Source organism: Mustela lutreola, chromosome 3 (assembly GCF_030435805.1).
Source record: "Mustela lutreola isolate mMusLut2 chromosome 3, mMusLut2.pri, whole genome shotgun sequence".
Taxonomy (NCBI): domain Eukaryota; kingdom Metazoa; phylum Chordata; class Mammalia; order Carnivora; family Mustelidae; genus Mustela; species Mustela lutreola.
The window spans coordinates 115,566,392-115,586,383 of NC_081292.1; the positions used below are offsets into that span (position 1 = coordinate 115,566,392).

The 19,992-nt window shown below is 40.8% G+C and overlaps 1 protein-coding gene across 2 annotated transcripts in view; it reads right to left on the reverse strand.

Moving 5' to 3' along the window:
- Positions 1-3,077: 3,077 nt before the first annotated feature.
- MAP3K19 (mitogen-activated protein kinase kinase kinase 19) overlaps positions 3,078-19,992 on the reverse strand; it is a 66,129-nt gene continuing 49,214 nt past the window's right edge. Inside the window, exons 10-14 of one of the 2 annotated variants that reach the window (XM_059166704.1) lie at positions 19,313-19,356; positions 14,142-16,589; positions 11,576-11,725; positions 9,806-10,503; positions 3,078-4,163 (exon numbers count right to left, since the gene is read on the reverse strand). In XM_059166704.1, coding sequence (XP_059022687.1) covers positions 4,097-4,163; positions 9,806-10,503; positions 11,576-11,725; positions 14,142-16,589; positions 19,313-19,356 — 3,407 coding nt within the window. In that variant the 3' untranslated portion in view covers positions 3,078-4,096. The remainder of the gene's footprint in view (positions 4,164-9,805; positions 10,504-11,575; positions 11,726-14,141; positions 16,590-19,312; positions 19,357-19,992) is intronic. The other variant, XM_059166705.1, reaches the window with a different exon arrangement.

Here is a 19,992-nt window from a genome sequence, read left to right on the forward strand (position 1 = left end):
TTGTTAATGTGAATCAGAAGTAACTTTCAGGCCCTGGGAAATACAGGAAATAAGGTCTTAATGTGTTTCTCTTTATCTGAGTAACTTCATAAATCTTCACAGAGTGTGGCTTTTGAGTTCATTCAGATTGTCTGTATTCTACTCTCAAACCCACCACTTGGTAGCTGATGTTCTTGGGTGAATTACTTGACTTTGTGCCTTATCTTACCTACAGAATGTACATATTCATAGGGTTGTGAGGTTTAAGGTTTGAACGATCAGGGAAGGCTAAGTAGAATAGATGGCATTAACGAGATTCTTGATAGAGGTACACTCTAGCTATTAGAGGGAATGATGAAACCCAGTCCAGGGGCATTAAACTTGGATGTGTATTAAACTGCATGCCTACTGTTTTCCAGAATTTAAGTTGTTCATTCTAATTCATACTTTGGGATTTTCTTGGTTAAACTGTTGCATCACTTCCCCCAAAAAGCAAAGAGAAATTGCGATTATCTGAGAGGGGAATTATTCATGAAAAAATATTTAATCATAAACTTCTTTATTATTGCTGCTCTCTCTAACCCCTTGCCTTCTCCACCGATTTGCCCGTACCTTCCACTTGAAAGAAAATTGAAGCCATGCAGTGGCTTAAGTAAAATAAAATTAGGATAGAAAAGTTGCTTTCTCTAAAATGCATCTTAAGCCTAAATGTAAAATAAATGTTTTGAAATCAATTACAAGAGAGTTGTCTTCATCTTCTGTTGATAACACCAATAAGGGCATGTTGTGTTAGCAAATAATAAAGTTTTATTTAGGAACATTACAAAGTCTGTCAGTTCCACTTAACCAAAGTTAGTAATTCTGTTTTGTAATCCATCCTACTCGTTTCTTCCCTCTTTTTTTGCCCTGCTGTTCTCAATATAATGAAAACAATTGTACATTTTTGTTACAGCTCTGCTGCATGAACTGCCTTGTTCCCTCTCCCCAGTAGTACCTCCCAAAGCAGTGGAGAGCCTCACTGATGAAAGGGTTTTTACTTTTATTACCATGGAAGTTAAGAGCTTTTGGACCTTACAGGTGTCAGGGCATATACCCCAGATCAGTTTTTGGTTCTGGTTTTGTTTTAGTCTTTCAAGTCATAATCCTTTAAGAGCAATTACTCTACGGATGAATTCAGCCATAGCTTTGCACAGGTGTGAGAAGTGTTTGCAGTAGGACAAAGTATTTGATATTTTCTTCAGAATTGTTTGCTAGTGGAAAGAGTTTTTTCCACTCTTTCTCTTGTTAATTGTACTGATCACCAGTGAAGGTAGGAACTGCCTACATTGAGTACTTCAGTGTTGACAATTTCCTGAAAAGCTCTTTTAAATGCAAGTTTCTACATAGTGGCTTCAAGCTGAATTAACAATGGCAAGTGCAACACGTAGTAGAAATAAAGATGAACTGGTAGGTGATGGGGGGTTTTGACTGCTCATTGAGCAGATTTAGAGGTTTTTATCTTGGAGCTCTTCTTTCCAGTATAGAATGGACTGCTGTAGCAGTCCTGCTGGAGGAGGTGGATGATGGAATCTTGTACACCCTAGTCCCGTACTCTATTCCACTCTGGCAGCTCTCTTCACCCAGGCACTGGGAAATGTCTGCCATACAAAGTCTAAAGTGGGTTCAAGTTAGGGAAGTGCTGTGGCATTGGAACTACTGTGGGGAGTTAGATTTCCTTTGGTGGAGCATACAGGCAGATTCAGTACATAATGAAGTGTACCTTTGAATATAATTAAAAACAGGCATTGCGTGTGGTAAAAAGGGAGCTGTTGTTCAGTGAAAAAGGAAAAACTTTTCACACCATTCAAAGTCACTAACCGGACTGGTGGAATTTAATTTAATAAGCGTCCCAGTGGGGTTTTGTTTGGGTAAAACCTAACAATGTAATTTTACTTATAAAGCACACATCTGAGAGGCAGCAGGCTGTAAAGTCACACAAATTACTGAGTGACGGTCCCAACTTCCATCTACCAGTCAGATGGCCTTGAGAAAGTCACTTAGCTCTCAACCCTATCACTCATTAATACAGTGAGAGTAATACTACCAACCTAAACAAGAGAATTAAATGAGGTGCTTTTTTATATTACGAGCTCAGTAAATGCTAGTACTTCCAGCCACCACTTATCTGCATTCCCCATCCCCTCTCAGAAGCTCCTCCTCCCAAAGGAAGATAAAAAGGGAGCAGCAGCTGGGCAATGATAAGAGCAGAATGCCTGTCTTAAACACAATGAATGACAAAACAACTGACCTCTGTTTTGTCAAGGGTCACCTACTTAAAACACAAAATTTTTGAAGGTTCAGTTTAATGTTCCCAAGTAGTGTTCAGTATTCTATAGACAGAAGAGAGTTAGAGTTGTTAACACCGACCTTATGTGTCCATTGCTGCGATACCCATGTGTAGAGTATGCTGTTTTCCCTAGTCTTTCCCTTAGGTAGTTTCTCTGCTCCTAAATCAGATAAAACTACCAGGATTTTAGGGTCGCCTGGGTGGCTCAGTTGTTAAGCATCTTCTTTCAGTTGAGGTAATGATCCCAGGGTCTCGAACCCCACCTTGGGCTCCCTGCTCCTCGAGAGGCTTGCTTCCTCTCTCACTCCCCCTGCGTGTGTTCCCTCTTGCTGTATCTCTCTATCAAATAAACAAAATCTTAAAAAAAAAAAAAAAAAGAAAGAAAGAAAAACTACCCAGATTTTAAAGAATGCTTAAGAGCCCAATTAAAGTTTTTTTAAAAAGCACTTTAACAAAACGATACTTTATTTTGTCAGGTTATGCTGATACACAAGTAAGTGAGGCATGTGTCTCTCAGATTACCATCAAATATGAGAAAAAGAACTGTACACATTGGAGACAGGGAAGGTGTATCCACAAAGATGTATCTAAACATGTTAGCTAAAGTAAAATCTTTTATCTCAGTTTGGCTAGATTTCAGTTATTTCTCAAAAACTTAGGAAGAACCAGCTTGATTTTGACAAAGTCTGACAACCGGTGTTGGAATACACCTGAAGTTAATTTGTAATTGTGCCACTTTTGAAATGATAGTGGCCAAGAGAAAGATTCCGTAGAACTAGCTCAAAACAATAGATGTCAGTGAAATTTAGATGAGCGGAGTCAGGGCAGTAGAAGCCTTATCAACAATGCTTCTACCAACATAAAACAAGGCCTTGTAATAATTCTGACCATTTGTCCACTTTTTCTGGTGAGGTTTTTTCAATGTTCTAGAAATGGAAATGATGATTGATTTCAGGGGTACCTCAGTGACTCAGTAAATTGGGCGGCTGGCTTGATTTTGGTTCAGGTCATGATCCCAGAATCCTGGTATTGGGCTTCAGTTCCACTCCCCTTGATCAGATCTAGCTATTGTCATACTAGCAGGCTTAGGTTTATGTAGTTCTAGATGTGCCGTGACCTAATTCACCCTACAAATAAGTGAAATCTTTAAGTCATACTGTAAATTACAGGGAAAGCAGCCTGAGGCCTATGGAGTCACCTTGAACAATACAGGTTCTTTTAGGGAGAAACTTTGGAGCTAGGGGACCCTCTGATAATGAAATGCCAAAGCCCTTAGCTCTTCCTGTTAGCTTTGAGGCCCCTATAGTCTGCCAGATTAAAATTGCTGCCAAAGTAAACAACCTAGCGTCTCTTGTTTTTCATTTCTCACCTTCCTGTAGTTTCCTTTCCAATTAATAAAAGTTTTTACCCACCAAGTCAAAACAAACACTTTTCTTTTTGTTTTTACAATTTATTTTAAGTTAAGGTCATTAAAGTTGACAAGCCAAAAATAAAAGGTAAAATCCTATATAGCAATAGAGGTGGTTATTCCTGGACAGTCAAGCTGTAAACACTGGAATAGGTTTTTTGTTGTTACCGATGAAAATTTTCCCATATACATGTGTAACCATGCCTGAAGCGTGAAGAGACTAATATGTAACATACTTTTTAGTTAGCAACACTGCAGGATCTGGTTAAATTGGGTTGATGGGACTTAACAGTAAGAAAACAAAGGTCCCTTAACCATCATTCCCACAATGAAGCAATCACAGAGTGCCTATAAAGGAACTGGAGGGAGAAGTTGATGTACATTCAGTGATTTCTCATCAAGAAGGAGTGCTTCAGGAGCTGGGCAGCAGAAGGTCGTTTATGCTGGTCCCTAGGAAGGGAAAAACAATTTAGAAACAGCACCCCATAAGTGCCTCCCAACTGGATGTACTTGACTCAAAATGCCAATTTTATTTTTTTTTAAAGATTTTATTTATTTATTTATTTGACAGAAATCACAATAGGCAGAGAGGCAAGCAGAGAGAGGGGGAGGGAAGCAGGCTCCCTGCTAAGCAGAGAGCCTGATGTGGGACTCGATCCTAGGACCCTGGGATCATTACCTGAGCGGAAAGCAGAGGCTTTAACCTACTGAGCCACCCAGGTGCCCCAAAATGCCAACTTTAAAAATGGAAGTAGAAGGGTACCTGGGTAGTTCAGTTGGTTAAATAACTAACTTGATTTTGGCTCAGGTCATGATCTCTGGGTCCTGGGACTGAGCCCTGGGTCAGACTCTGTGCTTAGTGGGGAGTTTGCTTAAGGATTCTCTCTCTCCCTCTCCCTCTGCCCCTCCCCACCCACACCACTTGTGTGCACAATGCTTCTCTAAAATAAATGTTTTTAAAATTTTTTTAAAATAAAAATGGATGTACAATCTTGGCCAAACAGATTTGCTTCCATATAAGATTTTAGCTATGTGAGCTTAGGTCAGGGACACAAATTCATCATTAAAACAGGGATAACAGTTACACCTAACTCACTGGGAGAATTAAATAATGTATAAACAGGTTTTAAACAGTGTCTGGCACATAGTGATAGTCTCAAAAGTAGTCGCTATTATGATTAAAAACTGGGCGTTGCTTTCTAGTTGTACTTCTTTGTTCTGTTTGAGGTGTAATTTATACACAGGAAAAGCCACACTTTCAGATGTACAGTTTAAAGCACTTTTAACTAGCATTAAATTTACTTCTAAAATTTAGAGGCATTGGAATCCAGAATTGAAAAGCCTGTAAGAGGGTGCCTGGCTCAGTTGGTTAAGCGTCCAACTCTTAATTTTGGCTCAGGTTATGTTCACAGGGTCATGAGATGGAGCCCTTTGTTGGGCTCTGCGCTGAATGGGAAGTCTGGTTGAGATTCTCTCTCTCTTTCCGCCCCTCACCCTCCCCCCCCCCAAATAAATAAAATCTAAAATCTTTTTTTTTTAAGCCTTTAAGAAGTAAACATTTAGGGATGCCTCAGTAGTTCGGTCGGTTAAGCATCCGCCTTCACTCGGGTCATGTCCTTGGGTCCTGGGACCAAGCCCCGAGCTGGGCTCCCTGCCGGCATTTCCCTTGTCCTCTGCCCCTCCCCCGCTTGTGCTCGTGCTCGCTCTCTCTCTCTCTCTTTCTCAAATAAGTAAATAAAAACTTATAGAACAAACAAGGAGACATTTAAATGTGTTTTGGTGATTAATTGAAATAATCGCATTTGGGGCACTCAGGTGAGCATAAAGCAACGGGAGACATATATTTAGTCCTATTTTGGTTTAGGTTATTTTTCCTCAAATTAAACTTTTCCCAATAAATTAGTCAATGAAGCAGTGAACCAGTTGATAGTTACCTGCAATGACCTATTCCAGAGACATTATTTGGCTAAAGTGGCCATCTTTTGATAATGTGGGTACCAGGGAGCAGGGCAGGTGTTGGGGGACAGTTGCAGGGGATAACTACCAAGAATAGCCCAGGTGGAAAGGATCATAAAAATAAAGGGACCATAAATTATTTTGAAACAAAGCCTCCCCTTCTGGAGGCCCTTTCTCCTGTCTTCAAAATACACAGAAATCTCTCCTCTCCAAAAATCCTTTCCTTAATATAGCCAAACCTAGTGACTTTTTTTTCAATGTGCATTATGCCAAATCCTTACCTTTTGGCCCATTCCTCTCTATAGAAATTCCCCTCGTATAATTAACCATAATCTTCTCATTGCCAAATGTGATGAGTTCATCCTACTTCTCATCTCGGCAGTAGCATTTGAAGCATTCGCTACCCCCTCCTTTCAAAACAATCTCTTCATAGACTTGGAAGAAACTTTTCTTGGTTCTTTTCCCACCTTGGGACAACTCTCCTCCCTTCTTCCCTCCTTTCCTTTGCCATGTGCTAGACTTGATGCTATGTCTATTATTACTTCTCCTCTGAGCATTTTCAAAAACATTTTCCTCAACCCTCTTAAGCTGTTCACAGCTATAGCTACCAAACTTTGGATTTCTTTTTTTTTTTTCCCAAACTTCTGATTTCTAAAGATGTTCCTCCAATCTCATTTGCTTTCCTGAGCTCCAATCCCATAGCTTTGAAAGTTTCCTTAAATGGTGGGCCCCCTCTGCTTGACTTATTTCACTCAGCATAATCTCCTCCAGTCCCATCCATTCTGATACAAAAGTTGGGTATTCATCCTTTCTGATGGAGAGATAATACTCCATTGTATATATGGACTATTTCTTCTTTATCCATTTGTCTGTTGAAGGACATCTTGGTTCTTTCCACAGTTTGGCAGCTGTGGCCATTGCTGCTATGAACACTGGGGTACAGATGGCCCTTCTTTTCACTACATCTGTATCTTTGGGGTAAATACCCAGTAGTGCAATTGCAGGGTCATAGGGTAGTTCTATTTTTAGTTTCTTAAGGAATCTCTACACTGCTTTCCAAAGTGGCTGCATTCCCACCAACAGTGTAAGAGGGTTCCCCTTTCACCACTTCCTCTCCAACACTTGCTGTTTACTGTATTGTTGATTTTGGCCATTCTAACTGGTGTAAGGTGGTGTCTCAATGTGGTTTTGATTTGAATCTCCCTGATGGCTAAAGATGATGAACATTTTTTCATGTGTCTGTTAGCCATTTGTATGTCTTCTTTGGAGAAATGTCTGTACATGTCTTCTGCCCATTTTTTGACGTGATTATCTGTTTTGTGTGTGTTGAGTTTGAGGAGTTCTTGGATATCAGCCCTTTGGCTGTAGTGACATTTGCGAATATCTTCTCCCATTCCGTGGGTTGCCTCTTTGTTTTGTTGACTGTTTCCTTTGCTGTGCAGAAACTTTTAATCTTGATGAAGTTCCAAAAGTTCATTTTCGCTTTTGTTTGCTTTGCTTTTCTTTTGTTTGCTTTGGGGACATGTCTTGAAAGAAGCTTCTGTGGGCAGTGTTGAAGAGGTTACTGCCTATGTTCTCCTCTATGATTTTGATAGATTCCTGCCTCACGTTGAGGTCTTTGGAATCAATTATCATATGGTTTCACTTACTTATGGAGCATAAATGATAACACAGAGGACATTGGGAGATGGAAAGGAGAAGTGACTTGGGGGAAACAGGAGGGGGAGACAAATCATGAGAGACTGTGGACTCTGAGAAACAAACTGAGGGTTTTGGAGGGGAAGGGGTGGGGGGTTGGGTGGGCCTGGTGGTGGGTATTAAGGAGGGCACATATTGCATGGAGCACTGGGTGTGGTGCATAAACAATGAATTTTGAAACAAACAAAAAAAGTTTTAAAAAGTAAATTTTAAAAAGAAAGTAAGGGAAAAAAATTTTTTTTAATTTTAAATGGTGGGCCTTCTTCAATTCCCTCCCTTGCTCCTCTTTCAAAACTTTTTATTATTTCTTCCATTATTCATACTCAAAACCATGCAGTCCTATCATGCCCCCATCACCAAATGCTGATTCACCTTCCCCTGGAATGTTTAGGAACCCTTCTCTTGACAGTCCCATCCAAGTCCAAGCTCTGGATTCTTGCTTGGCCTTCTAGTCCCAACAGCCTCCATTTGAAGCCCTTCGGTGCACTGCCATCCGACTTGCTTTCCCAAAGGCCAGTTTCTTTACGATATGATCTGCCCCAAATTCTTTGCGGTCCCCTGCTCTTCACTGCCTATTGCATAAAGCTAACTTCCTTTGGCCTGACTTCCCAGAACTTTTTTTTTTTTGTCTTTTTTTGTTTTTTTTTTTTTTTAAGATTTTATTTATTTATTCTCTCACTTATTTATTCATTCTTCAGAGAGAGAGAGAGAGAGCACAGGCAGGGGGACAGGAGAGGGAGAAGCAGGCTCCTCACTGACCAAGGAGCTCAATGCAGAACTCCATTCCAGGACCCTGAGATCATGACCTGAGCTGAAGGCAGATGCTTAACAGACTGAGCCACCCAGGTGCCCCTTCGCAAAATTTTCAAACTGCCCATAGCAGTACCCCCAACTCATACATCCTATTGTTCCCCAAAGTTCATTTCTGTTCTATTCAGTCCTTGTTCCTGGTCAATACCTAGTCATCTGTACTTCTGAATCTTTAGGAGTGCCTCCCACCCAACTTTACTTCTGACTATCCACACCTCCAGGGAATATTGTCATAAGGCAAGACTCTAGAGTTCTTAGGATCTTTGCCTTTGAATTTCAAGAGATAATCTTATGCTTGTATATGACACTAATTAGTATATATTAATATTAATATTCTCCCAAACATTTAATAACTACAGAGCCTTAATTACATGCCCCATACTCTGTAACTCTATTAATTGATCATTAATGGTATGAGTTCTGTATTGCTTAGTTTATGAAGCCATGTTTCAAAAGGAGAGCCATAAAAAAGATTTCACCCTTTCTCTTTAAAGCTGTGTGTGTGTGTGTGTGTGTGTGTGTGTGTGTGTGTTTGAGTAGTGACAGCTTGAAAGAAAATGAAAATAGCATGTAGTTTTTGTGGATCAATAATAGATAATTGTTCAATTCAGAACAAGGCAACTATAGTAGTCTTAAGACTAGCACCCCACCCTACACTTTACCTCTCCCTCACCATACACATACACACATTCTTTACTCAGAGCCATCTCTCTGCTCTTATGTTTTATTCTCTGAATTAAAACTTCATATGCAGGGCACCTGGGTGGCTCAGTTAGTGAAGCATCTGACTCCTGATCTCAGGCTTGTGAGTTCAAGCCCCACACTGGGCTCCACTCTGGGTGTGAAGTCTACTTTAAAAAAAAAAAGAAAAAATTTGTATGAGCAGAAAGTGGTTGGCTAAGAGAAGTCTGGAAACCACACAAGTGGGTAATCTCTAAGGTCCCTTCTAACAATTTTCCCCCAACATTTTATTCCATAGATACTAGGGAGCATTGGAACAGGAAAAAATAGGCAATCTTCACTACTTTTCTGCTTCCCCACTTATTCCCCACACTTGATGCATGAAATGCTTCAATTAGAGGTTTGTATCTTTTGATCAAAAGCTCAAATGTTTCCCCTCACTTTGAATACAAGCATTTCTGGGAGGACCAATACATTAGAGCTGTCGGTCATCAATCAGTCAATTCATAACAATCCCTCAACATGAATGAATTTCTCACACACTTTCCCTAGAGCCAGTTTTAGGAAGAAGGTAAGAACACTGGTTGCTTAAGAGGAAAGGCATCTCAGGAAAGGGGAATCTATGCACAGTTGATGTCATTGCACCATGCCAAGTCCCTTGGAAGACATCCCACTCCTAAATAAGTAGACCTGTGGCAAAGTTTGCACACCCATTGATTTGCCTGTCCCTGATTAGACATTTAATTGAGACACTTGCTACTTGAACCATTACCCCCCTACCCTGACACAACAAGAAGCACAATCACCCAAGGTGGCTAATCATGATTCCTTTCAGTACAAAATCATTCTCTGCTTGATTTTTATTTTTGTGGGCTATAAACTACAGGGGAAATGTCAGCAATCTTGGACTCTGGGGATTTCTCCTCCTCCTGTGTTTAGTTTCTTACCTGGTTAGGCACACACGCACAAAGTCCGCTGCATTTTCCGAGAAGTGTTCTGGTAATGGAGGCATCAGCCCTCGGTGCGCTCCAATGTAAAACATGGCTGCCATCCTGTCCATGGAAGCCAATGGGGGCTTCCCTGTGGCCATCTCAAACACAGTACAGCCAATGCTCCAGATGTCCGACTTCCTTCCATAGCCAGACTCATTGATGACTTCTGGGGCCATCCAATATGGAGTCCCATGCATGGACTTCAGCATGTCACTGTGGGTGCCATTTAAGCCAGCCCACGCCAAACGCTTGGCACAGCCAAAGTCAATTAGCTTTATTATTCCGGTTGGCATGAGCATGACATTATTTCCTTTGATATCTCGATGCACCACACAGTTCTCATGAAGATAAGCAACACCTTGCAGGATTTGTCTTGTATATTTACAGAACACCATCTCAGGCAATGGCCCAAAACGGTTTATAATACTAGAAATAGAGCCACCAGGGACAAACTCCATGAAAATGCTTACAATATTCTCTTCCAAGCATGTCCCCAAATAGGCCACAATGTTGACATGCTTCAGTGCTTTGAGCAAATCTACTTCTTCCTGCAGTTTCCGGTATTCTTTTTCAGTAGCTAATTTATCAGAGGTATCCAAAGCCACCTGTTTTACAGCTATCAGCTGTCCTTGGCTAGTAAGACCACAATATACCTAGAAGCAAACCTTATTATTAAATATAAATGATATAACTTGTTCACAAAATGCCTCAGGTGACCATTGTCTTTCCCTTCTCCTCCCAAACCCTTCTCTTTTTCTAAGTCGATACATCCCTACGTAAGAGCAAAGTACTTAAGCAAATTCAATGTTTCAGTGAGGCCAAAATGGGGAGGAGTAGTATGGTGAGTGGATATTACACTGGGTTGGATTGGATAGAATCTTGGCTTCGCCATTCCCCAGCTATGTAACTTTGGGTAAGTTGCATAATCTTTTTGACTTAAGTTTTTCTCACCTATAACACTGAGATAAGAATTCTTACCTCATAGATATCTACATGCCTACATTGGGAAAACTCCTCACCAAATAAGTGAAATGCCTATTTCAGTGCTAAAGCTCTAAGGAAAGAGGGGAACCCAGGTCCTGGGGTAATGTTGCAGTGACCCCTCATGCGTTTTCAGTGGTTTCATGTCTTTCCAGCTTCTCACTGATATGTCCCCAGCTAGAAAATAGCCTCTCTCATCTTTGGATCAGTCTTCTTTTTACCAATCTATGTAAACACTATCTAATGTGCTAGGATTTTAGATAGTCTTTCAAAAAATGTAAGGATTTACTTATTTATTTATTTTTAGATTTTTTTGCCACTCAACAATGATTCTCCCAACTTCTTGTAACATCTTGAGCTGTCAAGCAATGAGACATCTCTCCCACTGGACTTGGACCCAGGAGAATGAAAGGCTAGAAATACATTGGCCATCACCCCACTACATAGACCCTGAGAATGAGACCCAGTAGGAGAGATACCAGGAGGCCAGACCCTAGTGACATTGTCTGACCCCTGAAATCAGCTATGCCCAGAACCACACCTACTCTTCACCCTTCAGTTACTTAACCCAGTGAACATCCTTTCCCCCAGGCCAGTTTGGGTTGGGTTTCCTATTACTTCCAACTGAAAAAGTTCCATGTAAAAGAGTTTACAGAGTGGGGAGGGCAGAAGAGGATTAGGGAGAAAGGGTGGTCAAGGAGGAGTGGGGATTTGGGGTTTCATCATGTTTCCCACTTAACTTACTGTGCCATAGGCTCCCTTCCCAAGGATCTCTCCCTTTGTCCACAGGATAGATTCTTCATACTTCAAACTATTTTCAGAAAATGTCTTCTTTTCATCTGAGTTGAGAAATTTCTCCTCCTTGTTGTATATCCTGAACCCATTACTATATCTCTGGGAAAATGAGACAAAAAGAAAAGTCACCATTAATTTCTGAGTCATTGGGATAGAGGGAGGGCAGGAAAGTAGTCTTCCTTTCTTCTAACTTGGGACCAACTAGAGAGGCCAAATATGCACACCCTGACTAGTCACATAGGACACTGCTTGTTAGCTCACCTGCAGTTTCCCCATCCCAAGAGCCTCCAGTCAGGGCAACTGAAGCCTGCCCTTTTTCCCTCTAAGGTTTCCCACTCCTCTGCCTGTCTTTGAATCTCTGCCAAACACAGTGTTAGTGGCTGACTCCATTGCTATAGCAAGCTATGAATAGCTTTTGTCTGTTCTTCAGTTATTTCCACAACACAAACATACACTCAAACACACGCATATATACATAAACCTAAATACATACACACATTTATACACAAATATACACAGAAACACTCTCTCTCCCTTGCGCACAGCCACAATGCATAAATAGAGTGACGATCCATGGTCCTCTAGACCCTTGGTACTCAAAGGAGAATCTGTTAGGAGCTTGTTAGACATGCAGAATCTCGGGCCCCAAGCATACTGAATTAGTGCCTACATTTTAACATGATCTCCAAGTGATTTGCATTCACAATAAACTTAGAGAAGTCTTGCCCTAGAAGTCAGAGAACAAGAATCTCTGCAGAATGTAGACCATGTTTTCCAACTGGTTGATCAGGGCCAAAAATGCTTTGTTTTGATCTCCTCCACAAGTTCTTAAAAACAAACGATAGTGACGCAGACACATGGTGAAGGCTATGAAGAGCAAGACTTTCTTGCAAGCTTACCTTCCTCAGGAATGAAAAGACCATTTGGGTTCCTCCTCCCCCATCCTTTCATGTTTCTACCCAAACTAAACTTGACTGCTTGGGAAGGAAAAGGTTGCAAATAGTCAGTTTTGACTCCATCACTACAGGATGGGGTTACAGGCTGATGATTTTACTAGCTTGATAGCTTTACTTGAATTTAAAATGGTAGAGTTGTGCGGCACCTTCATGGCTCAATCGGTGGAGGCATCGACTCTTGGTTTTGGCTCTTGGTTATGATCTCATGGGTCATGATCTCATCTGTCTTGACATCATGCCCCAAGTCAGACTCCGGGATCAGCAGGGAGTCTGCATGAAGATCTCTCCCATTCCCCCTCCTCCTGCATGCACATGTGTGCACATTCTCTCTCTCTCTGTGTCAGATAAATAAGTGTTAAAAAAAAAAAAAAAACCTAAAATGGCAGAGTTCTAGACTCATCTCAGACACACAGATGTGCACACTCATATCTCCGTTTCCTACCCCAGCCTGGAGGCCTTCCTGAACCACTCTCTCCTCCCAACAGAAATTAAGTTCACCATGAGGACAGAGCTGGCATTTCGGGACAAGGAGTAATCTCACTGTGTAGTGATTAAAGGTATGGGCTGGAATCAGAATGCATGGCTCCGCCACTCACTGACTGTCTTAACATCCTAAGCTTCAGTATTCACATCTGCCAAATGGGGACTTGTTATGTCACAGACCTGTTATGAAGCATATAAAGAAGACAACATAACATATCTCACTCCTACGTGGTAAGTTCTCAGTAAACCCAGCTATGATAAAACTATTTGCCTTGTATATCCTTTGATCAGCTGACTGCAATGATTGTTCCAAATCCGGATAGAGGGTGATATAGCCCCAGTCAGTGCTCAATAAATACTTCAGGTAAACCTACAGTTTCTGCCTTTACAATCTGAGTAGAACAAGAGGCTCATGTAATTCAGTGAGAATTGAAACAGACAAAACAAAACTCAGTATTCCTCTTCCCCACCCGCACTCCAACACCAAACAAATTTTTTTTTTAATTTTTCAGGATTGTTACTTATTTTCCTTGAGAACAATGGCTAAGTCTTGTATCCCAACATGTCTCTAGTTTTTAGTCGAGTGCCAAAAATACAAGATGCACCAATAATATTTCTGTGTTAAAGTTTTCACATTTCATGTCTTCGTATCTGTTTTGGAATTAGCTGGTAAGCTACTTTAGGGGCTATATGCATTTCTTTCTATTTCACATACCACCCAGAGCAATGTTTTACCCATAATTATCTCTCTGCTATTTGTTGATTGAAAACATCTTCACTGAATAAAATATTGACCTACTTTAAATAAATGGTTTTGCTATATTAATGTGCCCAAAGTGATGCCACAGCAGTGTTGGGCTGGCTGAATTCCAGAAGTAAGGCCGTATAACGAAAACATCTTAGCCTGGCAGTCAGGGGATCTGGATGCCAAACTTGCAACCAAACAGGGGAGACCTTGAAAAACTGTTTAGTTGTTCCAGGTTTCCGATTCCTCAATTGAAAATAAGGAGTCTGAACCAGACTGTTTCTGAGGTCTCTTCCTGCCTCAATGGATTACTGATTCTAATTATACCAACCTGTATTTTAACATTTGTTGTCTCTCTGCCCAATTCTGCCGTGGTTTTTCCTCTCCTACCAAAGACAAGATTTAGGTTTTCAGGATCTGTTTCATTTGCCATTATCTGGCAAGAGGTATTCTCTCTCTCATCCAGAGCTAAGAGTTCTGCAGCTAGGCACCCTAATAGTTCATCTGTCAATTCTTCGCTCTTCACAGAATCTAGAATTTCTTGTGAAATTGAATTTGCCTCCTTTAAAGTGTCTTCAAATGTGTGATATGTAACCGACTCATCAGCTAAACTATCCGGATCCAAAGAACGTACCCAATGCTGATATGCTTGGGAAGATGCCCTCTGTTGTTTCTCTTGGAAAGAGAAACTCTTAAGTGTTTCAGACTTATCTAAAACCCTCTCGAACCCTATATCATTAGTTAAAATTTGGTTGGCATTTATTTTACCAAGAGAGGGTGTATTCTGCTTTTCTTGTTGTGCACGCTTGTTGGAACCCTTGTCACTGGGCACTGCCCAGCTATTTTCGGAAAGGACAAGTGGGATCTGGTGATGTAGCTCTTCCAGTTCATGCAGATCTCTGAGGCTTGTAGCAAGTATTTGATTGTTAGAAGTGTCTCCTTCATCGCCAGACTCTTCCATAGAGACTTCTTCAACAGTGGACAAATCTGTAACAGGAAGTTCATTCTGTTCAGGGGCCCGCTTGTGCGGCAGAGCCAAGTTCATGGGCTGAACTTCATCCCTGGAAGAGAGAAAGTCACTTCCCGAAGACTTTACCTGCCACTCTGGATCTGAAATATCATCACCATTTCCAATGCCTTGTAAGTTGGTACCTACGGCCTTGTAACCCTTTTCTTTAGAAATTAAACTTTTGTTCTTTTGTTTAATGTCAAATGAAGCCTTTGAAGGCTTAATATGTGGTCTTTTCTGAGAAAATCTTGTTCTGCCACTGCTGCTCCTCTCACTGTGTGAAGATCGACATTTGCTGGTAATACTTCTCCCATTTGGAGCTGAGGCTATCTCTCGGTAGTATTTGTTCTCATGACGTTCAGCCTCTCTCATGTGACAATAAACAGGAGTCCCAAACATTTCATAGATTCCAGGCCCATTAGCAGTTGAATTGATTTCTTTGAACATGTCACTATACTTAAGATCTAAGTAATTGAGTCTCGGCACTGCTGGTTGAGCAGAGAGGGGAACAGAAGACTTTTTTATTCCTGGATTCTTACAGAGGCAAGGAAAAGACTGCTTTTTGGGTGTTAGAGCCCGGTGACTTGATTGCTTCTTTTCTACCTGTGGCATTTGCCTTTGAAACTTGGGTGACTGCCGAGGTCTGGGGTCAACAAGCCCCAAGGCAGGGAAAACTCGAGTTTTAATGCTGTTTTTATGCATGGTAGGCTTGATGGAACCTTCAATGGAAATCATGAAATTCTGGGGTGTCCTGTTACTGCTCTTGGTCTTTGATTCCAACTTATTTCTGTGGGTTTTCCTCTTATGCCCATCAGTTTCTGGGTGTGCGAGTATGTTGAAGCTATTGTTGTTTTGAGGAGTGCCTTTTCTTTTTGGGAGGCTCGGTTTGGCTCTGGCAGGTTCCCTGGGAGTTCCATGTCCAGGGAAAGCGATGTGGATAAGAGGCACTATTCCATTCATTTCTGGTTTGGTGGCCTCTGCTACTGATACTTTTATGTTTGTCTCCATGCCTCTATGACCTTGAGGGAGCTTCTCAGTGGGGCCATCAGGGACTGCACTGGACAAACTTTTAAGAACAGTATACTCTTCTAAAATATTATTTGGCTCAAGTGCTTCACCTTTATGTACTGAAGCACTTTTGGAATCAGTCTGATCGTTTCTAGTTTCTTTTTCCTGGTTTAGAATTATTTCTGAATGCTGGGATTCTTGGAACTTGATTGGCATGGTACATCCAACTTCACAGCCTTGTTTACAGTTTCTGGCTACTGAACCCTCTTTCTTTCCTGACGAAAGATGTCGAGAATTCTCTTCTGCTTTTCTCATTTCATGACCAATGGAATCAATATCCACCTCCCTATCTGTCGGAAAACTGCTTTGCTTACGATTCTCAAAGGACACCAAAGATTGTCCTTTTCCGAAGTCAAAGGTTGTGATTTTGTCACTTCCTTTATTTTCCTTGGAAATCCTATTCTCCTCCGTCTCCATGTATTGTCTGTGATGGCTAGCCTTCCAAAAGGAGCACATGTTTCTGGACCAAATGGAGCTATCAGAGGACTTAAGAGTCTGATCCACAAACACCTTAAATGGAGTTTCCTGCTGCTTGTGTAATGGTCTAAACTCCTCAGATCGACTTCCAGGCTCTGAGAGCTTAGGTACGAAGGATATAAAGTTCAGAATATTTCTTTCTCTCTCCTTTTGATCCTTGTGATTTGGGGGGATTGTATGAAGACCAGGTTTCATGGACAAAAGTGACAACTGTGGCAGAGGGAACTAAAAGGAAAGAGAAAAAGGTTAATGAACACAGAAATGTACATGATATCGTATTAGGTGGTTTAAGTAATCCAGAGGGATTCTTTTTTTTTTTAATTCAATTAGCCAACACATAGTACATCATTAGTTTCAGATGTAGTGTTCAGCAACTCATCAGTTGCATAAAACACCCATTACTCATCACATCACATGTCCTCCTCAATGTCCATCACCCAGTTACCCCATCTCCCCATCCATTCCAGATAGATTCTAAGATTCTCTTTAGGTAGCCCTTTACAAGGCTATCTTAGAGATTCCAATTTTATTTTTCTATTTTTTTAAAGATGTTATTTATTTATTTATTTGTCAGAGACAGAGCACAAGCATGCAGAGTGACAGGCAGAGGGAAAAGCAGGCTCCCTGCTGAGTAAGGAGCCCAATGCGGGGCTTGATCCCAGAACCCCGGGATCATGACCTGCACCAAAGGCAGACACTTAACCAGCTGAGCCACCAAGGTGTCCACTAGGGATCCCAATTTTAAAGACTAAAAGCTCACTTCTGGTATTTCGGGTAAAACAATACTTCTAAAAACCAAGATTGTCAGGGGTCCCTGGCTGGTTCAGTCAGTGGACTAGGTAACTCCTGATCTCGGGGCAGTGAGTTCAAACCCCATGTTGGGTGTACAGATTACTTAAAAGTAAAATCTTTTAAAATATAAATAAATAAAAAATAAAAACCAAGATTAGCATAGCTATAAAGATTCAAGTTTATGTATTTATAATAAAATAAAGGCCCTGTAATGTAAACATTAAAATTTTTAAAAATATCTTTCTTTTAGGGTGAGAGAGAGTGTGTGTGAGAGTGGAAAGAGACAGAGAGAGAGGGAGAGAAATAGACTTCCACTGACTGTGGAGCCCGAGGTACAGCTTGAGCCCAGGAGCCTGAGATCATGACCTGAGCAGAAATCAAGAGTCCAACGCTTAACCAACTGAGCCACTCAGGTGCCCATGTTAATATTAAAATTTTAAGACGAGAAATTTTATTTCTCTTCTCTTTTCCTTTTCATTTCCATAGAATCGATCTCTAAGATTTTTTAAAATACCCACTTAGCTTAAAATTTCCGTTACAGAGGCACCTGGGTGTGGGCTCTACATTGGGCAAGGAGCCTGCTAGGGATTCTCTGTCTCCCTCTCTCTCTGCTCCTGCCTGCCTCTGCTTATGCTCTTTCTCTTAAAAATAAATAAATAAATAAATAAATAAATAAATAAATACATAAATAAATCTATTACAGTTACTTTAACAATGATTATTAGGTTATAGACTAACTCAGAATTTGTATCTGGAGCACAACTACTCCTTAATATTTTGATGAATTGTTTTGTTGAGCAGGGCTTAGAAAGATGCCACACTATACACTTGAAATCTAGCAACCGTGAATGGTTTTTACTTCTTTGCCCTCTCAACTGTTTTCAAAAAAAGTTAGTTTTTACTATCGGCAACCTCTAGAGGTCAGTGTAACCCAATATATAAAATTAAGCTTTATGGTTATTGAGTTATAAAATGATTTTCCACCGTGATTCTTCCCAGATTTGGTACCTAACTATACTAGAATACTTATAGGCAGGGATCATGCATGACAATCGAGAGCTATATGTTTAATTGTCATTGTATTGCTACCTGTTTGTAAGAAGAAAGGAAAAGGAAGCTGACACTAGAGACCTATTAATTAAAAGTAGTGAAAAGCGGTGAGATTCCCCACTTCTATTGTCCAGATGATTTTCTTCAGTAGCTTAAACATAATGTCAGAAATAAAGACAGGGGTGTCTCAATGGCTCGGTGGGTTAAGCCTCTGCCTTCGGCTTGGGTCATGGTCCCAGTGTCCTGAGATCAAGCCCCAAATCAGGCTCTCTGCTCAGCAGGGGGCCTGATTTTCCCTCCCTCCTCCTCTTCCTGCCTCTCTGCCTACTTGTGATCTCTCTCTGTCAAATAAGTAAGTAAAATCTTTAAAAATAAATTAATTAATTAAATAAAGACAGATTCTGCAAGGGCTTAAACATCTCCCTAGTAGTAGCTTTTATTCGTTTTTAAGGCCAATAAATTTCTTTTTACAATACTGAGCAGGACCTATGCGCTTTCTTTCTTCTTTTTTTTTTTTTTTAATAGATTTTATTTATTTGACAGAGAGAGAAAGAGCACAAGTAGGCAGAGAAGCCGGCATAGAGAGAGCGGGAAGCGGGCTCCCTGCTAAACAGAGAGCCTGATGTGGGGGCTCGATCCCAGGACCCAGAGATCATGACCTGAGCAGAAGGCGAAAGCTTAACCCACTGAGCCACCCAGGTGCCCCACTATGCGCTTTCTTATAGGCTCATGGGATAGAAAAGAGGCCGGCAGTTGAGAGGTTTTCAAGAATCTTTCCAAAAACTATACTTACAAACTAAATTGGGAAAATCTATCACTGGGGGGAAATTTTACCTAATTTCTAGACATGTTCAAAGAAGGAAAAATATGTCTAAAAGAGTTACTTACCACATTATATAGTGAACAGAAGACACGCCAGAAAAGAAATGTACATGGCAAAGTATAACTGTCCTAGTAGCTATTTGTGACTCTCTAAACTGTGAGCTGTTGTTTTGCAAGCTATAGTTGCTGAGGATTTTAGTTCTGAGTTCTTTGATAGAGTTTGTCTCTAACAAGAGGTTCTTTGGTTTTAAATCTTAAGTCAGAAATGCTAGAACTAATCTTACCTCGATTCTTCTGTTACTGTACTTCATATCAGAAATAGAAAACTCTATAACAAGAAAAAAATAAAATAATTAGATATTCTTAGTAATAGAGAGAACACAGTAGGTTTTAAGCCAGAGTTAGAGATGGAGTGATCTTAGTGATAAGGTTTGAGGAAAAGATAAAATTAAGAACTTTTCAAGTTGTGGGGCGCCTGGGTGACTCAGTTTGTTGAGCAACTGCCAAGTCCTACACCGGGCTCCCTGCTCGGCGGAGAGTCTGCTCTTCCTCTGACCTCTTCACTCTCACACTCTCTCTCAAATAAATAAATAAATAAATAAATAAATAAAAGAACTTTTCAAGTTGTAATCCACACAGAGGTGGGTATAGAATGATTATAGAAAACTTAAGGCTTAGGGGCACATGGGTGGCTCAGTGGGTTAAGCCTCTGCCTTCGGCTCAGGTCATGATCTCAGGGTCCTGGGATCAAGCCCTGCATCGGGCTCTCTGCTCAGCGGGGAGCCTGTTTCCCCCTCTCCCTCTGCCTTCCTCTCTGCCTAATTGTGATCTCTGTCTGTCAAATAAATAAATAAAATCTTAAAAAAAATACAAAAAAAAACAAAAATACCTTAAGGCTTAAAGAAAAAATGGGGGCCCCTAGCTGGCTTAGTCAGTTAAGCGACAGCCATCGGCTCAGTTCATG